Source organism: Canis lupus, chromosome 36, assembly GCF_048164855.1.
Source record: "Canis lupus baileyi chromosome 36, mCanLup2.hap1, whole genome shotgun sequence".
In the NCBI taxonomy this organism is placed as follows: Eukaryota; Metazoa; Chordata; class Mammalia; order Carnivora; family Canidae; genus Canis; species Canis lupus.
In genome coordinates, this window is record NC_132873.1 from 10,064,178 (window position 1) to 10,090,416 (window position 26,239).

Genomic DNA, 26,239 nt, shown 5'->3' on the forward strand with positions numbered 1-26,239 from the left:
TGGCCTTCATCATGATCAGATAACAGAGAAAGAAAAAAATTAGCCTGGTTTCTAGATGGGCTTACACAACATGCTATATTCAGTGACTGTACCAGTGGACAGTCATTGAATATAGTTCTGCCAAGGGAGATTCTGAAAGACAATGGTGAATGGGAAACCTTCCTATGAACAGAAATTTGGACAGTATATCTGGTCATCCAGTCATTAGCTGGAAGGAGAAATGGGCTATGGGGGAATGAATCTATATTTATTTATCAATAGTGGCTATCAGTTTGGTTTATTGGTTAGGGATTTGTAGAAAGAATTAGATTGGAAAATCTGATATAAGATCTAGAGAAATAGTGGTTGGACCTCTTAAAAATGGGAAAGTATGCGAGAATTTGTGTACAATGGGTATACTCATTAAAAGACATCCACTACGGATGAGATTTTCAATAATCATGTGGAAAATATGCCTTATCCTATGAATGTTGTCCTTTTTCCTTGGACTCTCAGCCGCTTTGGACCAAGAAGCTATCATATCAAGAATGGAAACTATACATAAGCTTAGTAACAGGGACTTCCCCTAAGCGAAGTTGATCCAGCTACCTCTCGATGCTGAATGTTCAGCTTGCCAAGAGCAGAATTCAACATAGAACCTTGTTATGGTGCTTTACCATGAAGAAACAGTCATCTGGTAGTAGACTTATTATATGGGACCTCTTACATTTTGAGTTTTTAAAGATTTATTTATTGAAGAGAGAGCAGGAGAGAGAGAGAAAGAGAATCCTTGAATAGACTCCCTGTTGAGTGGGGGAGACTGATGCAGGGTGCGATCCTAGGATCCCGAGATAATGACCTGAGCTGAAATCAATAGTCAGACACTTAATGGACTCAGCCACCCAGATGCTCCTCCATTTTGACTTTTAAAACCTTAAATTTTAATTTTTTTTTATTTTTTTTATTTGAGTATATTTGGCACACAATATACACAATGTAGTGATTCAAGAAAGTCATTATACTATACTCTCCACAAGTGTAGCTATTATCTGTCACCATACAATATTAATACCATTGATTATATTCCCTATACTTTACCTCTTATTCCTATGGCTTATTCATTATGTAACTGGAAGCCTGTATCTCCCATTCTTCTTCACCCATTTTGCCCCTCCCTCCCCTCTTACATTATACAGTGATTAGTGATTCGTTTTCACTGAAAAAAAAAAATGTTTTCATTATATCATACAGGATTCATTCAAGAAAACCAAAATCTGACTATAAATCTTCCTTTAAGCCTTCCCCAAAGGTACAGCAGTCATTTACAAGGGAAAGTCTTTTACCTCAGACCTTTTAGAGATAGACATTAGCTTTGAATGGATGTCCTTTCCTGGGGACACAAAAACACATCCAACAGTTAAACTAGGGGCTAATGAGAGCCTCCTGATAAATGGTGTTTTGAACCAAGTTTGTTTCACAGTAATACCAGTAGGCTTATGGACTGGTTTCTAATTGTATACCTGGTTTCTAATTGTATACCTGGACTAAACGTATTAGTCAATTAGTAAAATCTATTCATTGGCTCCTGATTTACAAAGTAAATATTACTATGGTAGTAAGGGTGAAGTGGAAGCCCTAGACTTTCTGAACTCTACCAAGAGAGTAAACCACAAGCAAAACAATCCTGTGGGAATGATAGAAATCAGTGCCACAAGAAAATATTTTGATTATATAGAGTATACAAATTCATCACATCCTTTTTATTTTTTGGTGTATTTTTTATTGGAGTTCAATTTGCCAACATATAGCATAACACCCAGTGCCCCCCTCAGTGCCCGTTACCCTGACACCCCAACCCCCTGCCCACCTCCCTTCCACTACCCCTTGTTCGTTTCCCAGAGTTAGGAGTCTCTCATGTTCAGTCACCCTCTCTGATATTTCCCACTCATTTTCTCTCCTTTCCCCTTTATTCCCTTTCACTATTTTTTATATTCCCTGAATGAGACAATATAGTGTTTGTCCTTCTCCGATTGACCTACTTCACTCAGCATCATACCCTCCAGTTCCATCCACGTCAAAGCAAATGGTGGGTATTTGTCGTTTCTAATAGCTGAGGAATATTCCTTTGTATACATAGACCACATCCTCTTTATTCATTCATCTTTAGATGGACACCGAGGCTCCTTCCACAGTTTGGCTATTGTGGACATTGCTGCTATAAACATCGGGGTGCAGGTGTCCCGGCGTTTCACTGCATCTGTATCTTTGGGGTAAATCCCCAGCAGTGCAATTGCTGGGTCGTAGGGCAGGTCTATTTTTAAATCTTTGAGGAACCTCCACACAGTTTTCAGAGTGGCTGCTCCAGTTCACATTCCCACCAGCAAGAGTGTTTCCCCTTTCTCCACATCCTCTCCAACATTTGCTGTTTCCTGTCTTGTTAATTTTCCCCATTCTCACTGGTGTGAGGTGGTATCTCATTGTGGTTTTGATTTGTATTTCTCTGATGGCAAGTGATGTGGAGCATTTTCTCATGTGCTTGTTGGCCATGTCTATGTCTTCTTTGGTGAAATTTCTGTTCATGTCTTTTGCCCATTTTATGATTGGATAGTTTGTTTCTCTGCTGTTGAGTTTCATAAGTTCTTTATAGATCTTGGATACTAGCCCTTTATCTGATAGGTCATTTGCAAATATCTTCTCCCATTCCGTAGGTTGTCTTTTAGTTTTGTTGACTGTTTCTTTTGCTGTGCAGAAGCTTTTGATCTTGATGAAGTCCCAATAGTTCATTTTTGCTTTTGTTTCCCTTGCTTTCCTATATGTATCTTGCAAGAAGTTGCTGTGGCCAAATTCAAAAAGGGTCTTGCCTGTGTTCTTCTCTAGGATTTTGATGGATTTTGGTCTCACATTTAGATCTTTCATCCATTTTAAGTTTATCTTTGTGTCCAGTGTAAGAGAATGGTCTAGTTTCATTCTTCTGCACATGGCTGTCCAGTTTTCCCAACACCATTTATTGGAGAGACTGTCCTTTTTCCAGTGGATAGTCTTTCCTGCTTTGTCGAATATTAGTTGACCATAGAGTTGAGGACCCATTTCTGGGCTCTCTATTCTGTTCCATTGATCTATGTATCTGTTTTTGTGCCAGTACCACACTGTCTTGATGTTCACAGCTTTGTAGTACAACCTGAAATCTGGCATTGTGATGCCCCCGGCTCTGGTTTTCTTTTTCAATACTCCCCTGGCTATTCAGCATCTTCTCTGATTCCAAACAAATCTTAAGGTGATTTGTTCCAACTCTCTGAAGAAAGTCCATGGTATTTTGATAGGGATGGCATTGAACGTGTAAATTGCCCTGGGTAGCATTGACATTTTCATAATAGTTATTCTTCTAATCCATGAGCATGGAATATTTTTCCATCTCTTTGTGTCTTCCTCAGTTTCTTTCAGAAGTGTTCTGTAGTTTTTAGGGTATAGATCCTTTACCTCTTTGGTTAGGTTTATTCCTAGGTATCTTAGGTGATTTGGGATGCAATTGTAAATGGGATTGACTTCTTTATTTCTCTTTCTTCAGTTTCATTGTTAGTGTATTGAAATGCCACTGATTTCTGGGCATTGATTTTGTATCCTGCCACACTGTCAAATTGCCGTATGAGTTCTAGCAATCTTGGGGTGAAGTCTTTTGGGTTTTCTACATATAGCATCATGTCATCTGCAGAGGGAGAGTTTGACTTCTTTGCCAATTTGAATGCCTTTTACTTCTTTTTATTGTCTGATTGCTGAGGCTAGGGTTTCTAGTACTATGTTGAATAGCAGTGGTGAGAGTGGACATCCCTGTCATGTTCATGATATCAAAATTCTCAACAAGATACTAGTCAATAGGATACAACAGTACATTAAGAAGATTGTTCACCATGACCAAGTGGGATTTATCCCCAGGATGCAAGGCTGGTTCAACACTCGTAAAGTAATCAACTTGATAAATCATATCAACAAGAGAAAAAACAAGAACCGTATGATCCTCTCAATAGATGCAGAGAAAGCATTTGAAAAAATACAGCATCCATTCCTGATCAAAACTCTTCAGAGTGTAGGGATACAGGGAACATTCCTCAGTATCTTAAAAGCCATCTATGAAAAGCCCACAGCAAATATCATTCTCAATGGGGAAGCACTGGGAGCCTTTCCCCTAAGATCAAGAAATAATCCTGGAAGTGGAGAACAGAATTCTCAAAATAACAAATTCAGTGGATTGATGGTAATAAATCAGATAAACCAATTCCTAAGCAGTTGAGAAGGTAAAGTTTAGAAGATATATCAGTATGAGGGGCACCTGTGTGGTTCAGTTGGTTAAGTGTCTGCCTTCAGCTCAGCTCATGATCACAGGGTCCTGGGATCCAGCCCTGCATTGGGCAGGGAGTCCACATCTCCCTCAGTCCCTGTCCTTCTCCCTGTGTGCGCTCTCTCTCTCTTGCTCTCTCCTCTCAAATAAATAAATAAAATCTTTAAAAAAGAAGACATATCAGAATGCAAAATATACAAAGAGATGGAAAATATGGCAAAAAAAAAGTTAAGGTTTATGAAATATTGACTTAAGTCTAAATTTATCTATTAGGAATTTCACAAAAAGCAAAAAGAAACTATGGATTCAATATGTTAAAAAAGAGAAAGAAAGAAAGAAAGAGAGAAAGAAAGAAAGAAAGAAAGAAAGAAAGAAAGAAAGAAAGAAAGAAAGAAAGAAGAAGAGAGAGAGAGAAAGAAAGAAAGAAAGAAAGAAAGAAAGAAAGAAAGAAAGAAAGAAAGAAAGAAAAGAAAGAAAGAAATAGAAAAAAATCTGAGAGCTAAAGAAGAACACCAGTCTTAAAACTATAAGGTTCTCTGTGTTATGAGAGACAGGAAAAACAGACACAAATAAATAAAAGCTTCATCAAGCTATGTTCAGCTGAAATTTGACAACATTTAAATAATTAAAATCCTAAAAGATATACAGTAAAGAATGATTAGAATATTAAATTAAAAGTTTCGCTAAAGCACCAAGATACAATATTTTCTATAGTCCAATGGAAGTATTAGGCCATCTGCAAAAATTTTAAAAGATTTAACTAAAAACAGTTGACTCTTTTCAACCTTTTACACACTTTAAAAATAGAGGAGGGTTAAGAGGATGGAGAGTGAGAAGGATTTCTTTAGAGAAATCCCTCATGTGTGTCCTACCCCTCCTCCAAGAGGGGCAAAGGGCAAGAATATCATAGTTGCAAACCCAGTGCAAGGGCCACTAGCAGGGCCTGTTGGGAGCTGAATGTTTGTTCTTTGCAGCTAGAAAGCACAACAGATCCGTGTCAAATGTGCAGTCCACAACAGCAAGGTAAAGAGCTTACTAAGGGGAAATAATGCAAGCCCCTCATAACAATGGATAACACAGGAATGAAACCCAGGGACCATAATGTGACACTAGTAGAAATATCGTCCTAAAATTGGTTTTTAAAAATATGTAAGGGTAGCCTGGCAGGGAAAAGAGACCCAAGTAGAAAGAAACTATAAAGTGTACCACTAGGGGTATAGATATGGAAGCTGGCCTAAAGGGAAGCACTGGGCCAGGAAAGGAAGTTCCTTAGAGGAGTGGAAGAACTCATGATAGAGCCCAGGAGAGCAACAGATTTCCATATCTTCCAGATACAGAGAACCCTAAACCATCATAGGGTGGCCTGAGTCAAATGATAACTTTTCTATTCCTCTACAGTCCCTCCCTCTTCCAATTTCAACCATGCCAATTAACAAATTGGAAGAAAGGGAAAAGAAATAGAAAAGACCACATACCACTACTACCACTGCCTCTCCTGCTCTGAAAGTATCTAGACCAAAGAAGGTCCCAGCTGGAAATTGAGAGACTTAAGTCATATAATATGTGGAGCTCTGATATTACACAAAGCTATATAACTTTAATTACTGATGTGAGGCTATATTTTGCAATCTAAAGTCAACATAAAATTAAGAATGTCAATGAAGACTGCACTAAATTTTCACCCAGAGAGAAGGGAGGAATCACCTCCACTAAGTAGTTTAAAGAACTGCAGGTTACATAAATAAAGTTGATTTTATGATTGTATTCCAAAGGCTTACTTCTTTGAAATACACTAAAACGCATCTGCAACCTGAATGCAACTAGTGAAGACTGAAGGAAGTGACTGTTATTTCAAATGTGAAAACAGTAATGCAAAACTTCAAGGAACACAAAGAATCAAGAAAACATGACATCACCAAAAGAGCACTAGACTCTTCCAGTAAACAAATCCAAAGATACTGAGATCTGCAATTTGCCCAATAAAGAATACAAAATAGCTATTCTGAGGAAATTCAATGAGCTCGAGAAACAGAGAAAATTCAACAAAAGTTAGAATGAACACATAAACAGAAATGAAATTTAACACAGTAAGAAACAGAAAAGTACCAAACAGAAATTCTGGAGTGAAGAATTCAATGAATGAAATGAAAAATTCAATAGAGAACATCAACATCAGAATACACCAAACAGAAGAAAGAATAGATGAGTTAAAAGATAGGAATATTTAAATAACCCAGTAAGAGAAGAACAAAGAGAAAAGAATGAACAAGAGTGAAGAAAGTACACATGACCTATGGAATGCCATTAAGAGAACCAATATTAGAATTATTGGAATTCCAGAAAAAGAGTGGGAGAAGGGGCCAGAGAGTTTATTTAAAGAAATAACAGCTAAGAACTTTCCAACCCTGGGGAGAAACATGCCCATTCAAGTTCATGAAGCTAATAGATTACCTCATTAATTCAATTCAAAATAGTCTTCTCTAAGATACATTATAATGAAACTGTCAAAAATCAAAGACAAAGAATCCTAAAAGTAGCAAAAGGAAATAATATTACAACTACAAAGGCACCTCTTTAGGCTATAAGCGGATTTCTTAGCAGAAATCTTATAGAACAATTGAAAGTGGAATCATACAGTAAAAGTTCTGCAAAACACAAACTGCCAGCCAAAAACATTCTATCCAGCTACCTTTCAGAAATGAGAATACTTTAGCAAACAAATAAAAGCTGAGGGAGTTCATCACCACTAAATGTGGCTAATAAATCCTAAAAGGAGTTCTTCAAGCAGAAATAAAAAGACACTAATTAGGAACATAAAAACTTGTCAAAATACATAACACACTGCTAAAGACAAATATAAGTCAGATTTAGAAAACTCTAATTCTGTAATATGATGATATGGTAACCAGTTAACTGTATTATAAAAGTGAAAGGAAAAGAGCATTAAAAATAACTATAGCTACTATAATTTCTTAACAAATACACAATATAAAAAGATGTAAACTGTGTCATTAAAATATAAAGGGGTGGGAGGTAAAAGGGTAAAGGTTTTTTCTGTTATCAAAGTTAAGTCACTATCAACATAAAATAGACTATTATACCTGTTGCATTTTTATGTAAGTCTCATGGTAACCACAAAGCAAAAACTTACAGTAGATTCACAAGAGATAAAGATAAAGGAATCAGAGAATGCCATCATAGAAAATCACCAATTCACAAAGGTAGCCAGCAAGAAAGGAAAAAGGAACAATAAAACTACAAAATAGCCAAAAAGCAATTAGTTGGGAGACATTAGTAAGTCCTTATATATCAATAATTACTCCAAATGTAAATGGACTGAATTCTTCAATCAAAAGATATATCGTGAGTCAATGGATAAAGAAACAAGACCCAGAGGCTCACCTCAGCTTTAAGGATACCCATAGGCTCAGAGTAAAGGGATGGAAAAAGATATTATACGTAAGTGGAACCCAAAAGAAAGCAAGGATATAATGATATCAGACAAAATAGAATTTTTTTAAAGATTTTATTTATCTATTCATAGACACAGAGAGAGAGAGAGGCAGAGACACAGGCAGGGAGACACAGGGAGAAGCAGGCTCCATGCAGGGAGCCCGACGTGGGAATCAATCCTGGGTCTCCAGGACCACACCTCAGGCTTCAGGCGGGACCAAACCGCTGCCACCGGGGCTGCCCGACAAAATAGAATTTAAGCCAAAAATAGTATCAAGAGACAGAGATGGCCATTATACAGTGCTAAAAAGATCAGTTCATCAAGAAGATAGAACAACTGCAAATATGTATACATACAGCATCAAAGCATTAAAACATATTAAGCAAAAATCAACAGATTTGAAGGGATAAGTAGACCACAATAAGAGGCTTCAATATTTCACTTTCTTCAATGGATAGATCATCCAGACAGATAATCAACAAGAAAACATCAGACTTGAATCACATTTTTTTATTAAAGATTTTATTTATTTATTTGAGAGAGAGAGAGAGAGAGAGAGAAAGCCAGAGAGAGTGCATGAGTGGAGGGGAGGGGCAATGGCAGAAGCAGACTCCCCATTAACAGGGAGTCAGATGTGGGGCTTGATCCCAGGACTCTGGGATCATGACCTGAGCCAAAAACAGACTAAATGCGCTCCTGAACAACCCAATGGGTTGAAGAAGAAATCAAAAGTGAAACAGAAGCACCTGGGTGACTCAGTCAGTTAAGCATCTGACTTCAGCTCAGATCATGATCCCAGGGTCCTGGAATCAAGCCCCAGGTCAGGCTCTATCTCAGTGGGGAGTCTGCTTCACCCTCTCTATATGACCCAATTCATGTGTGTGTGCTCTCTCCCCAGAAAAAAAATCTTTTAAAAAAGTGAAATAAAAAAAAATTCTTCAAAAAAATGAAAATGGAAACAACACACAAAAATCTATGGGATGCTGTAAAAGCAGTTTATAGTGGCAAATACATTTATTAAGAAAAAAGAATGATCTCAAATTATCAAGCTAACTTTATACCTCAAAGAACTAGAAGAAAGAGGAAAAATTAAGCCCAAAATTAGCAGAAGGAAGAAAATAGTAGGATCAAAGAAAAAAAATAAATGAAATACAGACCATAAAAACAACGAAAAAGATGAAAATTAACAGTGGGTTTTTTTGAAAAGATAAAATTGACAAACCCTTAGCTCAACTAAGGCAAAAACTCAAAAAAATTAGAAATGAAAGAAAATAAGAAATGAAAATATTAAACTGAGCATAGAAATACACAGGATCATAAGAGACTGCAATGCATAATTACACGCCAAAAAACTGGATAACCTAGAAGAAATGGATAAATCCCAATAAATATACAACCTACCAAGACCGAATCATATGGAAATGGAAAATCTGAACAGACAAATAACAAATGGGGATTTTGAATCAGTAATCAAAAACCTCCTAACAGAAAAGGTCAGGACCAGATGGTTTCAATGATGAATTCTATCAAACATTTAAAGAAAAATTAATGCCAATCCTTCTAAAAATCTTCCAAAAAACTGAAGAGGATGGTATACTTCTAAACTCATCTTATGAGGCCAGACATTACCCTTCTACCAAAACTAGGACAGAATACTTCAAAAACTAGACACCAATATCCTTGATGAAGAAAGATGCAAATATCTCAAATAAAATACTAGCAAACTGAATTCAACAATACACTTAAAGAATAATATACCATGATCAAGTGGGATTTATCCCCAGGATACAAAGACAGTTCGACAATATGATCAACAAATGTGATACCATATTAATAGAATGAAAGATAAAAAAAATCATACGATCATCTTAAAAGATGCAAGAAAAGCATCTAAGCTCCACATCCTTTCATAAAAAAAAAAGAAAAAAAAAAACATTATTTAACTGAGTAGAAAAGGGATATACCTCAACACAGTAAAGGCCATGTGGAAGAAACCAACATCTAACATCATACTAAACTGTGAAAGCTTGAAAGCTTTTCTTCTGAGATAAGGAAGAAGGCAAAGGTGCCCATTTGCACCACTCTTATTCAACAGTCCTAGCTAGAACAATCAAGCAAGATAAAGATACAAAAAGCATCTAAATAGATTCTTTCCTTCACTGATCAAAGAAGACTGGGCAAGAGTAGGAAGAGTAGGAAGAGACTAGCCTCTAGAAAGGCCTTCCCATCCTGAACTTTTCTTACTCCCCTCAAAATACCAACCCTGCTGTATATATATGGAAAGTGTGTACCACTATCTAAATATTTAAGTCATTTCTCAAAGGAGAGGGGACAGGAGACTCTCTTTTGGCAACATTGCTTCTCTTGCTTTTGCTTTTGCCTTTTCCTTCTTGCCCTTGGTTTCATCCTATTCAACTTTCTGTTTTTATGTCGTACTTGCTCCTTTTTTCATATTGAAAAGATGACATTGTCCCATGGGCAAAAAATAAATGGGAAATGAAAAGCATTCAAATAAAAAAGGAAAATAAAATTACCTTCTTTGCAGATGATATGATATCATATATAAAAATACTAAATACTCAACCAAGAAACTGCTGAAAATAATCAACAAGTTCAGTAAAGTTTCAGAAAATAAATCAAAATATAAAAATTGGTATGTTTGGGGGCACCTGAGTGTCTCAGTAGTCAAACGTCTACCCTTTGGCTCAGGTTGTGATCCCAGGGTCCTGTGATGGAGTCCCACAGGGAGCCTGCTTCTCCCTCTTCCCATGTCTCTGCCTGTGTCTCATGAATAAATAAAATCTTTTAAAAAAATTGGTGTGTTTCTACAAACATTAAAATCACTGAAAAAGAAATAAAGAATGTAATCCCACTCACAATAGCATCAAATACTAAAATATTTAGGAATAAGCTTAACCAAAGAAGTGACAGATCTGTAAAAAGAAAGCTGTAAGACACTGATGAAAGAAACTGAAGAAGACACAAACAGATATTCTGTGCCTATGTATTGAATATAATTAATATTATCAAAATGTCCGTTCTGCTCAAAGCCATCTATAGATTCAATGTAACCTCTATCAAAATTCCAAAAGCAGTTTTCACAGAAATAGAAAATCCTAAAGTTTGTATGAAACTGAAAAACATCCCAAAGAGCCAAAGCAATTCCAAGAAAATAGAACAAATCTGGAGGAAGTACCACACTTATTTCAAACTATACTACAAAGCAACAGTAATTAAAATAATATAGTAATGATATAAAAACAGACATAGACCAAAAGAATGGAGTAGAGAATGCAGAAAGAAACTCCCATACACACAATAGCATTTGACAAGGGAGCCAAGAATATTCAATGGGGAAAGGACAATAAATAGTTTTAAGAAAACTAGATAACCAGGGCAGCCCCAATGGCGCAGTGGTTTAGGGCCTCTTGCAGCCTGGGGTGTGATCCTGGAGACCTGGGATCCAGTCCCATGTCAGGCTTCCTGTAGGGGGCCTGCTTCTCCCTCTGCCTGTGTCTCTGCCTGTGTCTCTGCCTCTTTCTGTGTGTGTCTCTACGAATAAATAAACTCTTTAAAAAAAACAAACTAGATAACCATATACAGAAAAGTGAAATTGTACACCCATTTTATACCATTCACAAAAGCCAACTCAACACCAATTAAACATCAGACCTGAAACCATAAAACTCCTAGAGAAAATATAAGAAAAACTTCTTGACATTGGTCTTGTTACTGATTTTTTTGATATGACAGCAAAAGCACAAGAAACAAAAGCAAAAATCAAGTGATACTACAACCAATCCAAAAAAAGCCTCTGCACAACACCAGTAACAATCAACAAAATGAAAAGGCAATCTATGGAATGGAAGGAAATATTTGCAAGCCACATATCTGATAAGGGATAAGTATCTAACTATATAATTACTCACACAGCTTAGTAACCAAAAAAATCCAATTAAAATATGGGAAAAGGAATGAAATACATATTTTTCCAAAGAACACATACAAATAAATAGTCAACAGGTACATGAAGAGATTCTCAACATCATTAATCATCAGGAAAATGGAGATCAAAACCAATGTGCAATCTCATCTCACACCTGTTACAATGGCTCTCATCAAGAAGACTATGAGACAACCACTATGGAAAATAGTATGAGAATTCCTCAAAAAAAATAAAAATAGCACTACTATATGCTCTAGAAATTCCATTTCTGAATATATATCAAAAGTAAATGAAAAGATGATCTCCAAAAGATATCTGCACTCCCTGTTAATCACAGCATTATTCATAATAGCCAAGATATAGAAACAACTTAAGAATCTGTCAATGGATGAAAAAAAAAAAAAAAGGAATCTGTCAATGGATGAATGAATAAGATGTGATGTGTACACACACACACACACACTAGATTAGCTATATATATACATATACACACATACACAATGGATTAAAATTCAGCTATGAGAAGGACATTCTGCCATTTGTGACAACACAGATAGGCCTTGAGAATATTATGCTGAATGAAACAAGTCAGAGAAAAACAAATACTGTATGATATCATTTATATATGTGAATCTAAAAAAGCAAAAACTCATAGACATGAAGAGTAGAATGGTGGCTACCAGAAGCTAGAGGGTGGGGACATTGGGGAGATATTGGTCAAAGGGTACAAACTTGTAGGGAAAACAATTAAAAGAGAAATATTAGTAAAAATGATTATTTGGTGAAAGGGGGAGGAATTCACTTTGTTCTGGACTTCAGCACTTTCGTAGGCCCCAATTTTTCTATCATGTTGTAAGTATTATGATAAATATTTTAATGCACTGAAAAAGAATATACTATGCATAAATATCTAATTTGTCCTATATTTTAGTAGCTTTTTGCCACACAAAAAGCCAACCTTCCATTACTAATGTGGAGCCTTATACGCCATAAGCACTTAGTGAATTAATCAACAAATCATTCCTCAGTATGACTTACTAAAGAGAACACCTATGCCACTGGACAATGAAAATGTTCCTGATAACAATCACAGCATCAAACTGAAAATCCTTAATTCTGATTTTTTTTCTTTATTTGAGGTGCTTTATATGCTCTCTCAACTAATAACCTCAGTTCCCAATGAGAACACGAACTACTTATTGACAGCAAGAGTGTCATCCACCACCATTGCTTGCACTGGGTGAAGACTCAAAAGCAGGTAGAGAAGAGGGAAAGCTTTATGGTGGCAAAAAGAGAAGATTTCTCCTGATGGGAGGTTGCTGGCATAGAGAAGCTAAAGGCAGGTTGATGAGAAAAGATCTACCCCAAATATCGTAAAATACTAATCTGAAACAGTAAAATACTAATCTGAATATTACAAAGTGATTACCAGAGTCTAAGCATAACCTAAAATTGTTTAGTCTGTAGTTTACTCAATATTATATATAATACTGGATTCCAGTGCATACCTTTGAGGAAAAAAACTTTATTTATAGGATTAGCTAAATAAAAGGTTTATTACACTATTTTAATTCATAAAAACTATTGTTCTTATATAAAATTACTACTGCTAACAATATTATAATTCTAAGTATTTTTGTTTATAAATAAATGTCAGATATTTTAGAACTCAAAGTTAACAACTATGTACTCTGTAAGAAAATTTATTACCTCAGCTAGACTTTCATGCAATTTTCATGAAATTAAACCCCTTACAAGTTTATGTGTTTTTCTTTATTTCTCTTTTCTTTCTTTTTTCTTTTCTTTTTTTTCTTTCTTCCTTTCTTTCTTATATGGTTTTTAAAATCTCTCACCAGGCATTTTAATACCATTTTTCTTTAATCATTACAGAAGTTTTTAATTATCAGCCTGATTGCAAAGCAAAGGTACTCAGATATAAGGCAAGTCTTAAATGGGACATAATTCTTTACATTCTAGTTTTAAGGAAAACTTCTTAGTTTTCTTAAGTTTAAAGTTATACTATGAGAAAAGAAAAAAGGGATGATGTGGGAGTTACTTCTTTTGGATAGAGTAAGCAGAAAACTGAGTAGATGAGCACAGATGCCTGGGATTAGGTTGCAGTAGGTGACAGACTGATTCACTGAGTTGTCTCTACCACCAATAAGCATATATCCCTCATATTAGCAACATTTGAGGACCTCCAATTTTACCTATAAACCAAGGATCTTGGAATATATAACCTCTAAATTCCTCTTCCAGTAAAATACCATATGAATTCATGGATCTGAAGATCTGAGATGGAAACAAGAACAAAAAAAGTCATACCTTTGTATTATCTTTTACCTTTGTTTTACTTTGGATTTTTTCCCTGGCTTCATGAAGACCTTTCTGAGTAGGACCTTCTGGTGCATTTTCTTTTTCAGAGTTAGGACCAACTACAAGATAACAGAATTTATTCTTAGTGTCTATACTGTTCATCTACAATTAATATAATTTTAACCAAAAATATGAAAGCCAAAATCATAATGATACACATATTTTTTAAAGTATTAAACCAAAAATATTAAAATACCACCAAAATGTTTTAAGTGGGGTATCAAATTAATTTCCCCAAAATACAGGATGTCATTACTGCAAGGTCAGTAAAATGGCATGATGAGCCAGTTAGAGAGCATAGGAGCCAATCTCCAATTACATTATATCCAAATTTCTGTCATGAGATTTATGGGCACAAGTAAAGTTGAAGAGGGTCAAAGGAGAGAATGGTAAGCAATGACAAAATTTCCCAAAGTGGATAATAAATAACAGATTTTTAAGAGAATATTGTATTAAATAAAATATTATTCTCAATGTTGAGAAAAATAGAAAACATTAGAAAATATTCCAATGAAATTGTGATATTACTCTCCAAACTCTCATGGACATAAAGAACAGTCCTAATAAAACCACCCGAGGGAAAAATAAAAGTGACAGGAGAAGACTCTTTCTTTTACACTTTTCCATATACATATGCCTATTTAGGTATACATAATTTCTCCCTATATTTTCTAAACAGGAAACGATTGTAAATAACTAATAAACTTATAAAAATTAACTCTTAAAAGAAATAACTAAATGTTCTAAATTATAACACTAGATTTATAATAGGCAAAAGACAAACACAAAAATATCTGGATGAGTCAAGGCTCCCAAAAAATTCTGAGGTCATAAAGGCAAGGAAGCACATAGCCAGCATTTAGATTTTTTCTGACCTGACTTTTCCTATTCAGTATAAGTTTCAGACAAAGGAGAAAATTTCCAAAAATAACATAAAAACAGAATATTGAATAACACAGTTCTACAGGAAGGTACTTAAAAGACTTCAAACACTTGGGTATCCCGACTGCCTGTCCACCCTGAGTGGTGCTAAAAGTTAGAGCCCCACAGCATCTGGGAAATATGTGAGGGGGTAAGGCAACAATTACAGCTCACTGACATTACGGAAAAATTTTCACTGCCAGTTCTCTTCTATTTTATATTCCTTTTCAACAACCAACAGTGACATCCTGATAATAATTTAAAATAATAATAATTAGCATTTATGCCTCATTGAGCTTTTACTACATAACAGCCACTGTTCTAAACAATTTGCATGTATATTTCATAAAATTTTGTCAATAATCCTGTCAAGGTCACTACCGTTTGTTCTCCTTTATATATGAGGAGAATATGTATATAGTAATATCTACAGGGAAGTAATGAAAAAGCAGTAGAGAGAGAAACTCAGGATTCCAGCAGATAATTCTAAGAACATGTGCAGATTCAGGTAGCATATGAAATGTTACTAAGCACCACTTCATAAGAGAAAAAAAATCAGGAAGCAAACAAACAAAATGTTATGGATAACAAATGAAAGTCAAAAACCAAAAAGGTTTCGGTTTATAAGTATATGTAGTTGTTCCACAACAAAAAGAAATGTTCATAGTTAATCATGATTTCAGGAAAATGCTGAACACTTGGAACCAAAATGAGAATAAACACTGTATAATGCATGTAGAATTAGCCGAGAAATAACACTTCTAAACTATTTCTCCATGTAGCAAATATAAATGTGATTTCCACTCTTCATCAGATAAACATCTCTTTTACACAAAGATTTTTAGAACAAATAAGAGGCTCAGACATTAAAGTCTGTGTCACATTCATGGTTACATGCATATAATTCTAAAATTCCACACATTGCTTCTTAATATTTAGTAATATCCTAGCAAATTCCATGTCTCTATCATAGCATCTTTCAGTTTCTCACACCCAGGGCTTATTAATGACAAGCCTGTATTACTGATTAGTGGGGTGCAGTTTCCCAGATTTTACATGGGCACAGGGAATATCTTAAGGAAAGTATAATTTCTTAAGAGAAATAAATATCAAATAAACACATTTTCCTTATAAAAATTTATTCATTGTACCTCCAGTGCTATATTTCACCCGTTCAACAACTCCTTCATGTATGCACTCAATTCAACCAATGTTAACTGAATACGTTCAGGCCCCTCATTAAACAGCAAAAATGCATGAATATATTCATTTAACAAAATAAATATGTAGGGACCTACACTGTGCCAGTCACTAACTCTTTTATGGATAAACCCAGCTGAAAAGAGAATTTAACTGAAAAAAGGTTTTAAAGAAATTATCCACAATTTGGCCCAGAAAGCTAAACAGAAAAGATCTAAGAGATCAGGACACACATAAACTAAAATGGGATCAACTATATATCTAATTGTAATTCGGAAAAAGGCAAATAGGGGTAAAGGGAGAGAGGCTTTGCTTTAAATTTACTTTATTTTTACTTTAATTTTACTTTCTAACCTAGCCATATATTCCACATAGTCATAGGAAACTGACATCTTGTAATGCAATTCTGAACAGCAACAAAATATCCAACTTAAAAAGCAGCAATTTATTAAGCTAAAAACCTTATAGAATACTTTGCTTTACTGTATATGACATCTTTCCTTTATGAACCTCTGAAGTTGGTTTTCACGATTGTTTTTCACTTAATTTAACACTTCTAATTTCTAGCTGTTTCTCCTGAATTCATAATTTTCTATCATAAGTTATAAGATGCATTAAAATATAATTATACATCTTTATAACTTGCTTTGGAAATAGACATTTTTGCATTCAAATTGCAACCTTATAGGAAACCAAAATAATATGAGTTAATAACCAACACAAACACATCAGAACTGGCATATTCATAAATTTTTTGAAATTAATTTGTACAAAAAATGGTTTTATCTCATTAATATATATTAAAGTACTTTCTGTATAGCGTCCTATAAATATTGATATATATTACATTTCATAACAAAAAAAGAAAAATAATACAAAGTTGTCACTTCAAATATCTAATCAATAATAGTTCACTATTTCATAGTTTCTCCTAGGAATTTTTCTATCATTCTAATATAATATAAAAATATAATGTAGAATTAAAAACCTTCTTCAAGTGAGAAAGTTCAGTACTGAAGTGGTAATACTATCCTCTCTGGGTGGTACAATTATGAATAATTTTAAAAATAAGGATTGTCATTTTAAAAATTTCTAAAATAGGCATATCACTTTGATAATAAAAATATGGTATATTTAAAATTACTTGATTACTCCAAATCAGTTCAATTTTTGTCTTACTTTCTAAATCTAGATTGAATAACAATTAATAATTTTTTTCCCAAAGTTCAGAGTAAATGGTAATCAATTCATTGTTCCTCAACTACAGGGTGTATAATACTTAATTTTAAGAATCTCTACTGCCATACCAACCTCTGCCCAAAATAAATGGATAGATTTATAGATGGATGACAGGTAGACAAACAAAATTTTTAAAACTTAAACTAAAATAAGCAAATGGAGGAGGGTAGTTAAATATATGCGAATTATTGTGAAGCATGGCAGTATTTATAAGAGACGACCAGTTAACTAATAAAGCAACTTCTCCTCAAATTAGTGTTCCTGGCTACATAAGGTTTCAAGTTGATCAGGCAATCAGAGAAGTGACAGAGTCTGACCCAACACAGCCAGATGCTAACAACAGAAGCTTGGGAAGAAGAACTGCAAGTTCCATATCGAACACTAGAATGCATATTTATAAAGATCATAAAATCATTCAGGACAGAATTTAAGGAATTAATTTTATTCAGGTAGTTGGGATTATGCAGTTAAAAGAATCTATTTCTTTGGATCAAAATTTATTCCTTTTGACCAAAGCCACTTGAAAACATCACAAATCAAAAATAATTTACAAAGTTGATCTTCAAAGTGACTTAGAAAAATATACAATGTGTTCATTTAAAATTGTATCAAATAATAGAATATAATTTCATAAAGAAGTTATCAGCAAACCATTAATTTTAACAGAGATGTCAAGAATACATACATAAAAATCACAAACTATTAGAGTAGAATGGAGTAATAGAGATTAACTGGTACAATCATCAACCCAATGCATGAAGTTCCTCAACCTTTAAGTCATCTTTTATATATTATTTTTCACATTCTTTAGTAATTTGGAAAGTAAGAGCTCCTGAGGCTATGATAGATAGTTTGATAATATCCCTTCATATTTACATCTGATTGTATTCTTAAAAGTTATTTACATATGGGAACAAGTAATTTTTTTATCTTAACAAAAATGTATATTCTTTGAAAAAAATGCAATAAGGAAAAATATAGAAAATAATAATAAGCAAATTTTGTATATATTTTGATGTGTATCATTTCTTTACAGATATTTAATATTCATGAACTTATACTATATAAATGTTCTTATTTTTAACATTTTATTGACATTATGATGTGTTTTCTTATGCATGATTTTTAAAGACTTTCTAGTCATATGATCAATCATATTTATTTAAACATTCACTTGTGGTTAAAGATTAAGATTGTAAGATTGTTTTGCACTGTTTTTTTCTATAGATATGACTGCAATAAATATCCTTGTCCATAGTGTCTTTAGACATCACTGAGTATAACTAATATTTCTTTAACATAAAATATTAGAATAGGAGCTACTGAATCAAGGCTAAGAAAAAAGTTTCAAATGTGAGAATGTTGCCTATTTCTCTTAAGTTTTAACTAATCATTGAACATAATGAATAGTCATCTGTAAATAATAAGATGTTATATCTACCAAGAAAATTCACTATTTCACAGTCTTTCTATATTTCGGAGTCTCATCATTCCTTTTAAAATCAAATTTAGTGAGGTACAACTTACATATTATAAAATGAATACATTTTAAATAGAGAATTGGGTAAGTTTTGGCAAAGATAAACAGGCATATAACCACCACCAAAATCAAGATATAAAATGTTTGTACCACTTCCAAAATTATAATTTTCTTAACATTCCCATTTATAAGACATGTACAATAATCATTGTTTTTACAAGTCAATTTTCTTTTAAGAAATTAAAAATGAAAAAAACCTCAATCTTTATATTAACCAGAATATAACAATCTTAAATCTCTATATTCAGTCCTGGAGATGAGTTTTCTTCTGGCATATTCTCTTTTGGCCCAAAGAAACTCCTTAGTATTTCCTGTACTTCAGAATGATTTGCAACAAGATGTTTTAGCTTTCATTTAAATTAAAAAGTCTGTATATCTGTATTTCATTGTAATTTTTGAAGAATATTTTATTGGATCTAGAATTCTGAATGTAAAATTTTCCACATTTAAAAAATGTCATTTCCAGGGTGCTTGGGTGGCTCAGTTGGTTAAGTGTCTGCCTTCAGCTCAGGTTATGATCTCAGGGTCCTGAGCCTGCTTCTTCCTCTTCCTCATGCTCAGACTCTCTCTTGCTCTGTCAAATAAAATCTTTTTATAAAAATTTCATTTCCTTGTTTCTAGCCTCCAATATCTCTCAGAGAAATCAGCCTTTATTTATTTACTGTTCTCTTTTATGTTTTTTTCTCTCTTGTTGCTTTTGAGATTATTTCACTTAAATTTTCATAAGTTTGAATATTATGTATCCAGGATTGATTCTCTTTTGGGTTTATAGTTGTTAGCTGCTTTTGGGGGATCTGTAGGTTTATGTATTATATCAAATTTGGAAAATTTTAGGCTGACTTTTGTTTAATTTTTTTCAAGATTTTATGTATTTATTCATGAGAGAGAGAGAAGCAGAGACATAGGCAGAGGGAGTCGCAGGCTCCACGCAGGGAGCCCGACTGAGACTCGATTCCGGGTCTCCAGGATCATGCCCTGGGTTGAAGGCAGTGCTAAACTGCTGAGCCACCCAGGCTGCCCTGTTTAAATATTTTTATGCCCCATTCTTGTTCTTTTCTCCTTTGAGACTGCAATCACACATATGTTACATATGATAGGTTCAATTTTTTTTCTCTTTTCTTCAGACTATATTTTAATTGATGTCTCTTAAATTCACTGACATTTCTGACATTTCCAGACTGTTGTGAACACAAAGTTTTCATTTAAGCTATCATACTTCTCAGTACTAGAATTCAATTTCCTTTTTTTTGTTTCCACATATCTGCTAAGATTCCCATTCTGCTAAGAGTCCCATCTGATCAATCAATGTCATATTTTTCTTTAAGTCCTTGATCATATTCAAAATAGCTGCTTTAGCATTTTTATTTTTTTTAAGATTTTATTTATTTATTCATGAGTGACAGAGAGAGAGAGACAGAGACAGAGAGAGAGAGGCAGAGACACAGGCAGAGGGAGAAGCAGGCTCCATGCAGGGAGCCCGATGTGGGACTCGATCCCGGGTCTCCAGGATCAGCCCCTGGGCTGAAGACGGCACTAAACCACTGAGCCACCCAGGCTGCCCTTCTTAAGCATTTTTAATCCTCTATATCCAACATCTGGACAATCTCAGTGTAACATTCTACTTCTTGATTTTTGTCTTGAATGTGAGTCACCTTTTCCTGTTTCTATAACATGTATTGAAAATTTTAATTACATACTAGGCAGTTTAGATAATAGATTATAAAGACTCTGGACAACTGTTTTCCTTTAAAGGGTGCTGATTTTTTTTTCTAGCAGAAGTTTAACTTTTTGATGATAACCTTGAAATTCTAGGCTTAATTTTATGCTTTGTTGAGTCCATCGAAAGCCCTAAATTTTTCCCAAGGCTCTCTAATTTGGCAAGATTCAAACTCCAAATTCTGTCTTCCCTAAAAATTCTATGTAAGCTTTGTTTTTGGTTTTATAGGGCAGTACAAGTGTTATGTTAATATTTTACTATGATTATATCAAATGTTAATATGGCATTATCAAAGTGTTTATCAGGTCTCTCCATCCAGGCATGGGCAGAATTCCAGTATCTCCCATCTCTGTTGACTTATTGAATCCTTGCTCCCCTCTGAGCTCTATAAAATCTCCTCTTTCTACTAAGTCTCAAGTAGTCTACATGTATAGCCTAGCTATCAACTAAAGACTCATAGTAAACTCCCTCACAAACCGGATTCCTGCTCATTGTAGAACCTTTTTATCTAGTGCACTTTCCTACAGATTCTAGTTGCTTTGAATGCTATGAACTATGATCTTTGTCTTTGCAGTTTATCAGGACTGGTATGCTCTTCTTGACTTCCACCTCCATAGAATTTGGTTTGGAAACTTCTGCAGGCAAAGCCATGGTGATGGTGCATCTCACCTTAAAAATGTTCTATCACTTGCCTTCTGTGATTTGTGCTATTTTCCAATGCCTAAAAGTAGCAGCCTTATAAATAGTTTAGTTTTAAGAGTTTTTTATTGAAAGGTTAGTTTCGTACCAGATACTCCATCATGGCCAGAAACACAAGTCTTCCCATTACAGTTTACTCATATCTTTTTCTAAAATTACTCTATACAGCACTGTATCTATACTCTCTCAATCTTTTCATTAACAACTTGATTTGTGAAATAGTCATGTCATTTATTCACCTTTAGGTAATCTCTAGTATTTTGAGCTCTGATCAGATTTAAAAATCACCAACCAACATTATGTCAGTTTTATCACATTTTACTTTTACCTCTAGTTGCAGAAGCATGGTAATTATGCCCTATTTCCATATGCTTCAGTGTTGCTTGAAGCCCAGAAATCTAAAAAGTAAAATCAAAAGATACAGAGTTATATACAAAATGACCCAAAAAGGACTGGATAAAATGCAATGTTCAAATATCAACTGCAAGATATAAAAGTATTAACCTCTTAGATTAATCCCTATATATTAAAAAAATTAAACATGAATTATAACAAAAGAAAAACATAATTTTATGTTTAAATTCAATTTCATGGGTAATTATTAGGTATTCATTTTAAATAAGCATCTGAAACATTTATTTCACAGAATAATTTCAAAAATACTTATTGCATACTTTGAATAATAATTATTCAATACTCTACTTTGAGAGAAGTTTCTTCTCTGTTGAAATTGCTTCACAACAACTTAATTCATCTTTCTGTTTATAAAAGATGAGGAAAGTATTAGTTGGGAAGTAAAATATGAAGAAACTTGTCTTTCCTGAAACTCTTGGCTCATTTTCCACCCATAGGCACTCCTTGTTTTATTAAACATGTTTTATAATTAAGAACATTTGTTAGTTTGGTAGCATATCATTTACCTATATTTCCTAAGCAATAGACTTGAATTAAAAAATTCAACCCTAGGGATCTCTGGGTGGATCAGCAGTTCAGCGCCTGCCTTCAGCCCAGGGCGTGATCCTGGAGTCCCATGATCAAGTCCCACATCAGGCTCCCTGCATGGAGCCTGCTTCTCCCTCTGCCTGTGTCTCTGCCTCTCTCTCACTCTCTCTCTCTGTGTGTCTCTCATGAATAAATAAAATCTTTAAAAAAATTAAAAAATCAACCTTAAGAGTTCTCTCATCCCTCATTGTACGTGATTATACCACACAAAATACCATCTGTTTAATTATATACAGATATATACATTTTTCCGACCATTACTGAGTAGTAACATTCCTTTATTAATAGAAAATAGCAGATAATAAATTATAGCCTACAGATTAATGTTTGTGAAATGCCTGACTGGAAAAAAAAAAGTAAAAAAAATTTATCTATTCATGAGTGCCCAATGGAGTATAAAAATTTTAAATACTTATTTAGAATAGTGTGAGATTTATATAAAAGTTGCAATATAATACACAGTTCTTGTATACTCAGCACCATATTCCCCCTGCTAACATCATGCATTAATATAGTACATTTGACCCAAGTAATGAGACAATATTGATACATTATTATTAACAAAGTCCATATTGCATTCTAATTTGACTAAGGTTTTTCTTTCTTTTTAAGATTTTATTTACTTATTTATTTGAGAGAAGAGAGAATATGAGCAGGCAGAGGGAGAGACAAGCAGACTTGTCTGGTGTTGAACTCAGAGCCTGATGTGGGAATCAATCTCACCACCATGAGATCATGACCTGAAGCCAAAATCAAGAGTTGGACACCTAACTGACTGAGCCACCCAAACTCCCCAAGATATTTCTTAATATTCCTTTTCTGTTCCAAGATCCCATCCAGGATACATTTAGTCATCATGTCTTATTTTTTAATTATTTTTAATTTAAATTCAATTAATTAACATGTAGTATATTATTAGTTTCAGAGGTAGAGTTCAGTGATTTATTAGTTGCATATAACACCCAGTGCTCATTACATCACATGCCCTCTTTAATGCCTGTTACCCAGTTACCCTATCTCCCCACACCTCTTGCCTTCATCAACCTCCAGTTTGTTTCCTATAATTAAGAGTCTCTTATGGTTTGTTTCCCTCTCTGATTTTGTCTTGCTTTATTTTTCCTCCCTTTCCCTATGCTCCTTTGTTTTATTTCTTAAATTCCACATATGAGTGAAATCAAATGATAAAGACCCCAAAAAGCCAAAAGAATGCTGAAAAAGAAAACCAAAGCTAGTGGCATCACAATTCCAGACTTCAAGCTCTATTACAAAACTGTAATCATCAAGACAATATTATACTGGCACAAAAACAAACTTATAGATCAATGGAACAAAATGGAGAACCCAGAAATGGACCCTCAATTCTATGATCAACTAATCTTTGACAAAGCAGGAAATAATATCCAATGGAAAAAAGTCTCTTCAACAAATGTTGGGAATTGGACAGCCACATGCAGAAAAATGAAACTGGACCATTTTCTTACACTATACACAGAAACAGACTCAAAGTGGATAAAAGACCTAAATGTGACACAGGAATGCATCAAAATCGTAGAGGAGAACATAGGCAGAAGCTTCTTTGACCTCAGCTGCAGCAATTTCTTAATAGAACTGTCTCCAAGGACAATGGAAACAAAGACAAAAATTAACTATTGGGACTTCATCAAGATTAAAAGCTTTTTCACAGCAAAGGAAAGAGTCAACCAAAAAAAAAAAAAAACCACCACCCCACCACCAACAACCTACAGAATGGGAGAAGATATTTGCAAATACTTATCAGATAAAGGACTAGTTTCCAAAATCTATAAAGAACTTATCAAAGTTATCATGTCTTCTTAGCTTCCTCTAGACTGGAACAGTTTCTCATACTTACCCTCATTTTGATGATGTTGACAATTCTGAGGAGTATTGGTCAGGTAATATTTTGGAGAACATGTATACATTTGGGTTTGCCTAATAGTTTTTCATGGTTAGATAGGAGCTACAGGTTTTGAGAAGGAAGACCACAGAGTAGAAGTGTTATTGTTAGTTCACAAGGGTATTTATCAACATAATTAAAGACTGATGATGTTAACCTTGGTCACCTTCCTAAAGTCGTAGTTGCCAGGTTTCTCCACTGTAAAATTACTTTCCTCCATTTCCACTGTATTTGTGGAAGCAAGTCATCAAGTATGGCCAACAATGAACAGCTGAGGTGTTAAACTCCACTTCCATGAGGGAAAAATTATCTACACAATATTTGAGATGATTCTTTGAGAGAAATATTTTTCTTCTTCCCCATTTACATATTCATCCACTTATTTATAGCATATGAACTTGTATTTATTCATACTGTGGGTTATAATCCCATACTGTATTATTTATTTTGTTGCTCAAATTGTTAAAGATTTGACCACTGGGAGCTCTTTCAGGATGATTCCTGTAACAACTCCATTTGTTGATATTTGACTATTAACATTTTTTTAAATTGTATTTATTTATGATAGTCACACAGAGAGAGAGAGAGAGAGAGGAAGAGACACAGGCAGAGGGAGAAGCAGGCTCCATGCACCGGGAGCCCGACGTGGGACTCGATCCCGGGTCTCCAGGATCACGCCCTGGGCCAAAGGCAGGAGCTAAACCGCTGCGCCACCCAGGGATCCCTGACCATTAACAGTTTTTAAGCTTTACTTCCTACTTCCCTTAGGGCCCCACATCTGAACAAGCATTTGATATGAAACCCTGGATACTTCCTCTTTTACCACTGGTGGGAGATTCAAGCAATATATGCCCCTCCTCCCACATAGAAACTCATTCCCAAACCCTAGCCAGAATAAAAAACAAAAACAAAAACAAAAACAAAAAACAAAAAACAAAAAAAAAACCCCAAGCCAGTCTCCTTCCTTAGTTCTCTCAAGACTTTTCAGACCTGCATGTAAGGCATGTATTGCTATCCCCACAGAGCTCAATTATGTAATGTAAATGTTTGCATACCTTCTTTCTGTGTGTATACCAGAGTTAGTCTCAACATTCAAACCAAATTTGGTTGTCGATTCATTTAGGAAGCACCCACAACAGTTCCATTGTCCCTTGACGTACCCCAATGTTTTGTTCAGTCTCTTCTCTTCTTTTTTTTTTTTTTTTTTTTTTTTTTACTTTCTAAGCATTTCCTAGCATTCTAGTGCAACAAAATGGGTCAAATGCTCCAGGTTCATTTTTTATTTTCCCTGCCCAGCCTATAATCAGCCACTTCCCCAAGGAGTCCTAACTTCCTTTTATTGCAGAATGGTATTAGAACAGTTATCTATGCACTGGGTATACTCATTTGCTATTGAAATGTCATTACTTCTAGATTCTCTCAGCAGGCTGACCTAGAAAATATATACATTTATTTTTTAGAATACCTCCTGAATTAGAGTCCCGTGATAAAACAAAAGATAAAAAGTAACTTATTATACATATACTAACAAATTATATTTTATATCTTTTCAATTATGGGACTATAATTCAGAGTTCTGAACAGTTTCAGTAATTCTATAAAACAAATTCTAGATTTTTCCATAAGATTTAAATAAATTTGAAAGTTGCTATACTATTACCTACCAAAAGAATTTGAAAGCATATACTCCTTATTAGATTTTCGTCATCTCACAGTATACTTTCACACTTCTACATACAAACTGAATATCATTAAAAAATTCTATATGCTAATCTTTCTTCTTGCAAGATATTAGAAAGATCTATATGTTTAAAGAGAAAGATAGTGAACTAAATGTTCATTACGATAAGGTTTTTAAAGAAGTGATGATTAGGAATACAGATAAAAATTATAAGATAGTTCTTACTACTCCAAGCTC

The 26,239-nt window shown here is 34.2% G+C and overlaps 1 protein-coding gene and 1 long non-coding RNA gene across 10 annotated transcripts in view; one reads left to right on the forward strand and one right to left on the reverse strand.

Annotated features, from left to right (window-relative positions):
* SPAG16 (sperm associated antigen 16) overlaps positions 1-26,239 on the reverse strand; it is a 908,675-nt gene that overhangs the window by 828,257 nt on the left and 54,179 nt on the right. For 7 of the 9 annotated variants that reach the window (XM_072812774.1, XM_072812772.1, XM_072812779.1 and 4 more), the window contains exons 8-9: positions 21,733-21,802; positions 14,038-14,147 (exon numbers count right to left, since the gene is read on the reverse strand). In XM_072812774.1, the coding sequence (XP_072668875.1) occupies positions 14,038-14,147; positions 21,733-21,802 (180 nt within the window). The remainder of the gene's footprint in view (positions 1-14,037; positions 14,148-21,732; positions 21,803-26,239) is intronic. The other 2 variants (XM_072812773.1, XM_072812780.1) reach the window with 1 other exon arrangement.
* LOC140625493 (uncharacterized) overlaps positions 1-26,239 on the forward strand; it is a 38,255-nt gene that overhangs the window by 7,443 nt on the left and 4,573 nt on the right. The gene's annotated exons all lie outside the window — the stretch shown is intronic.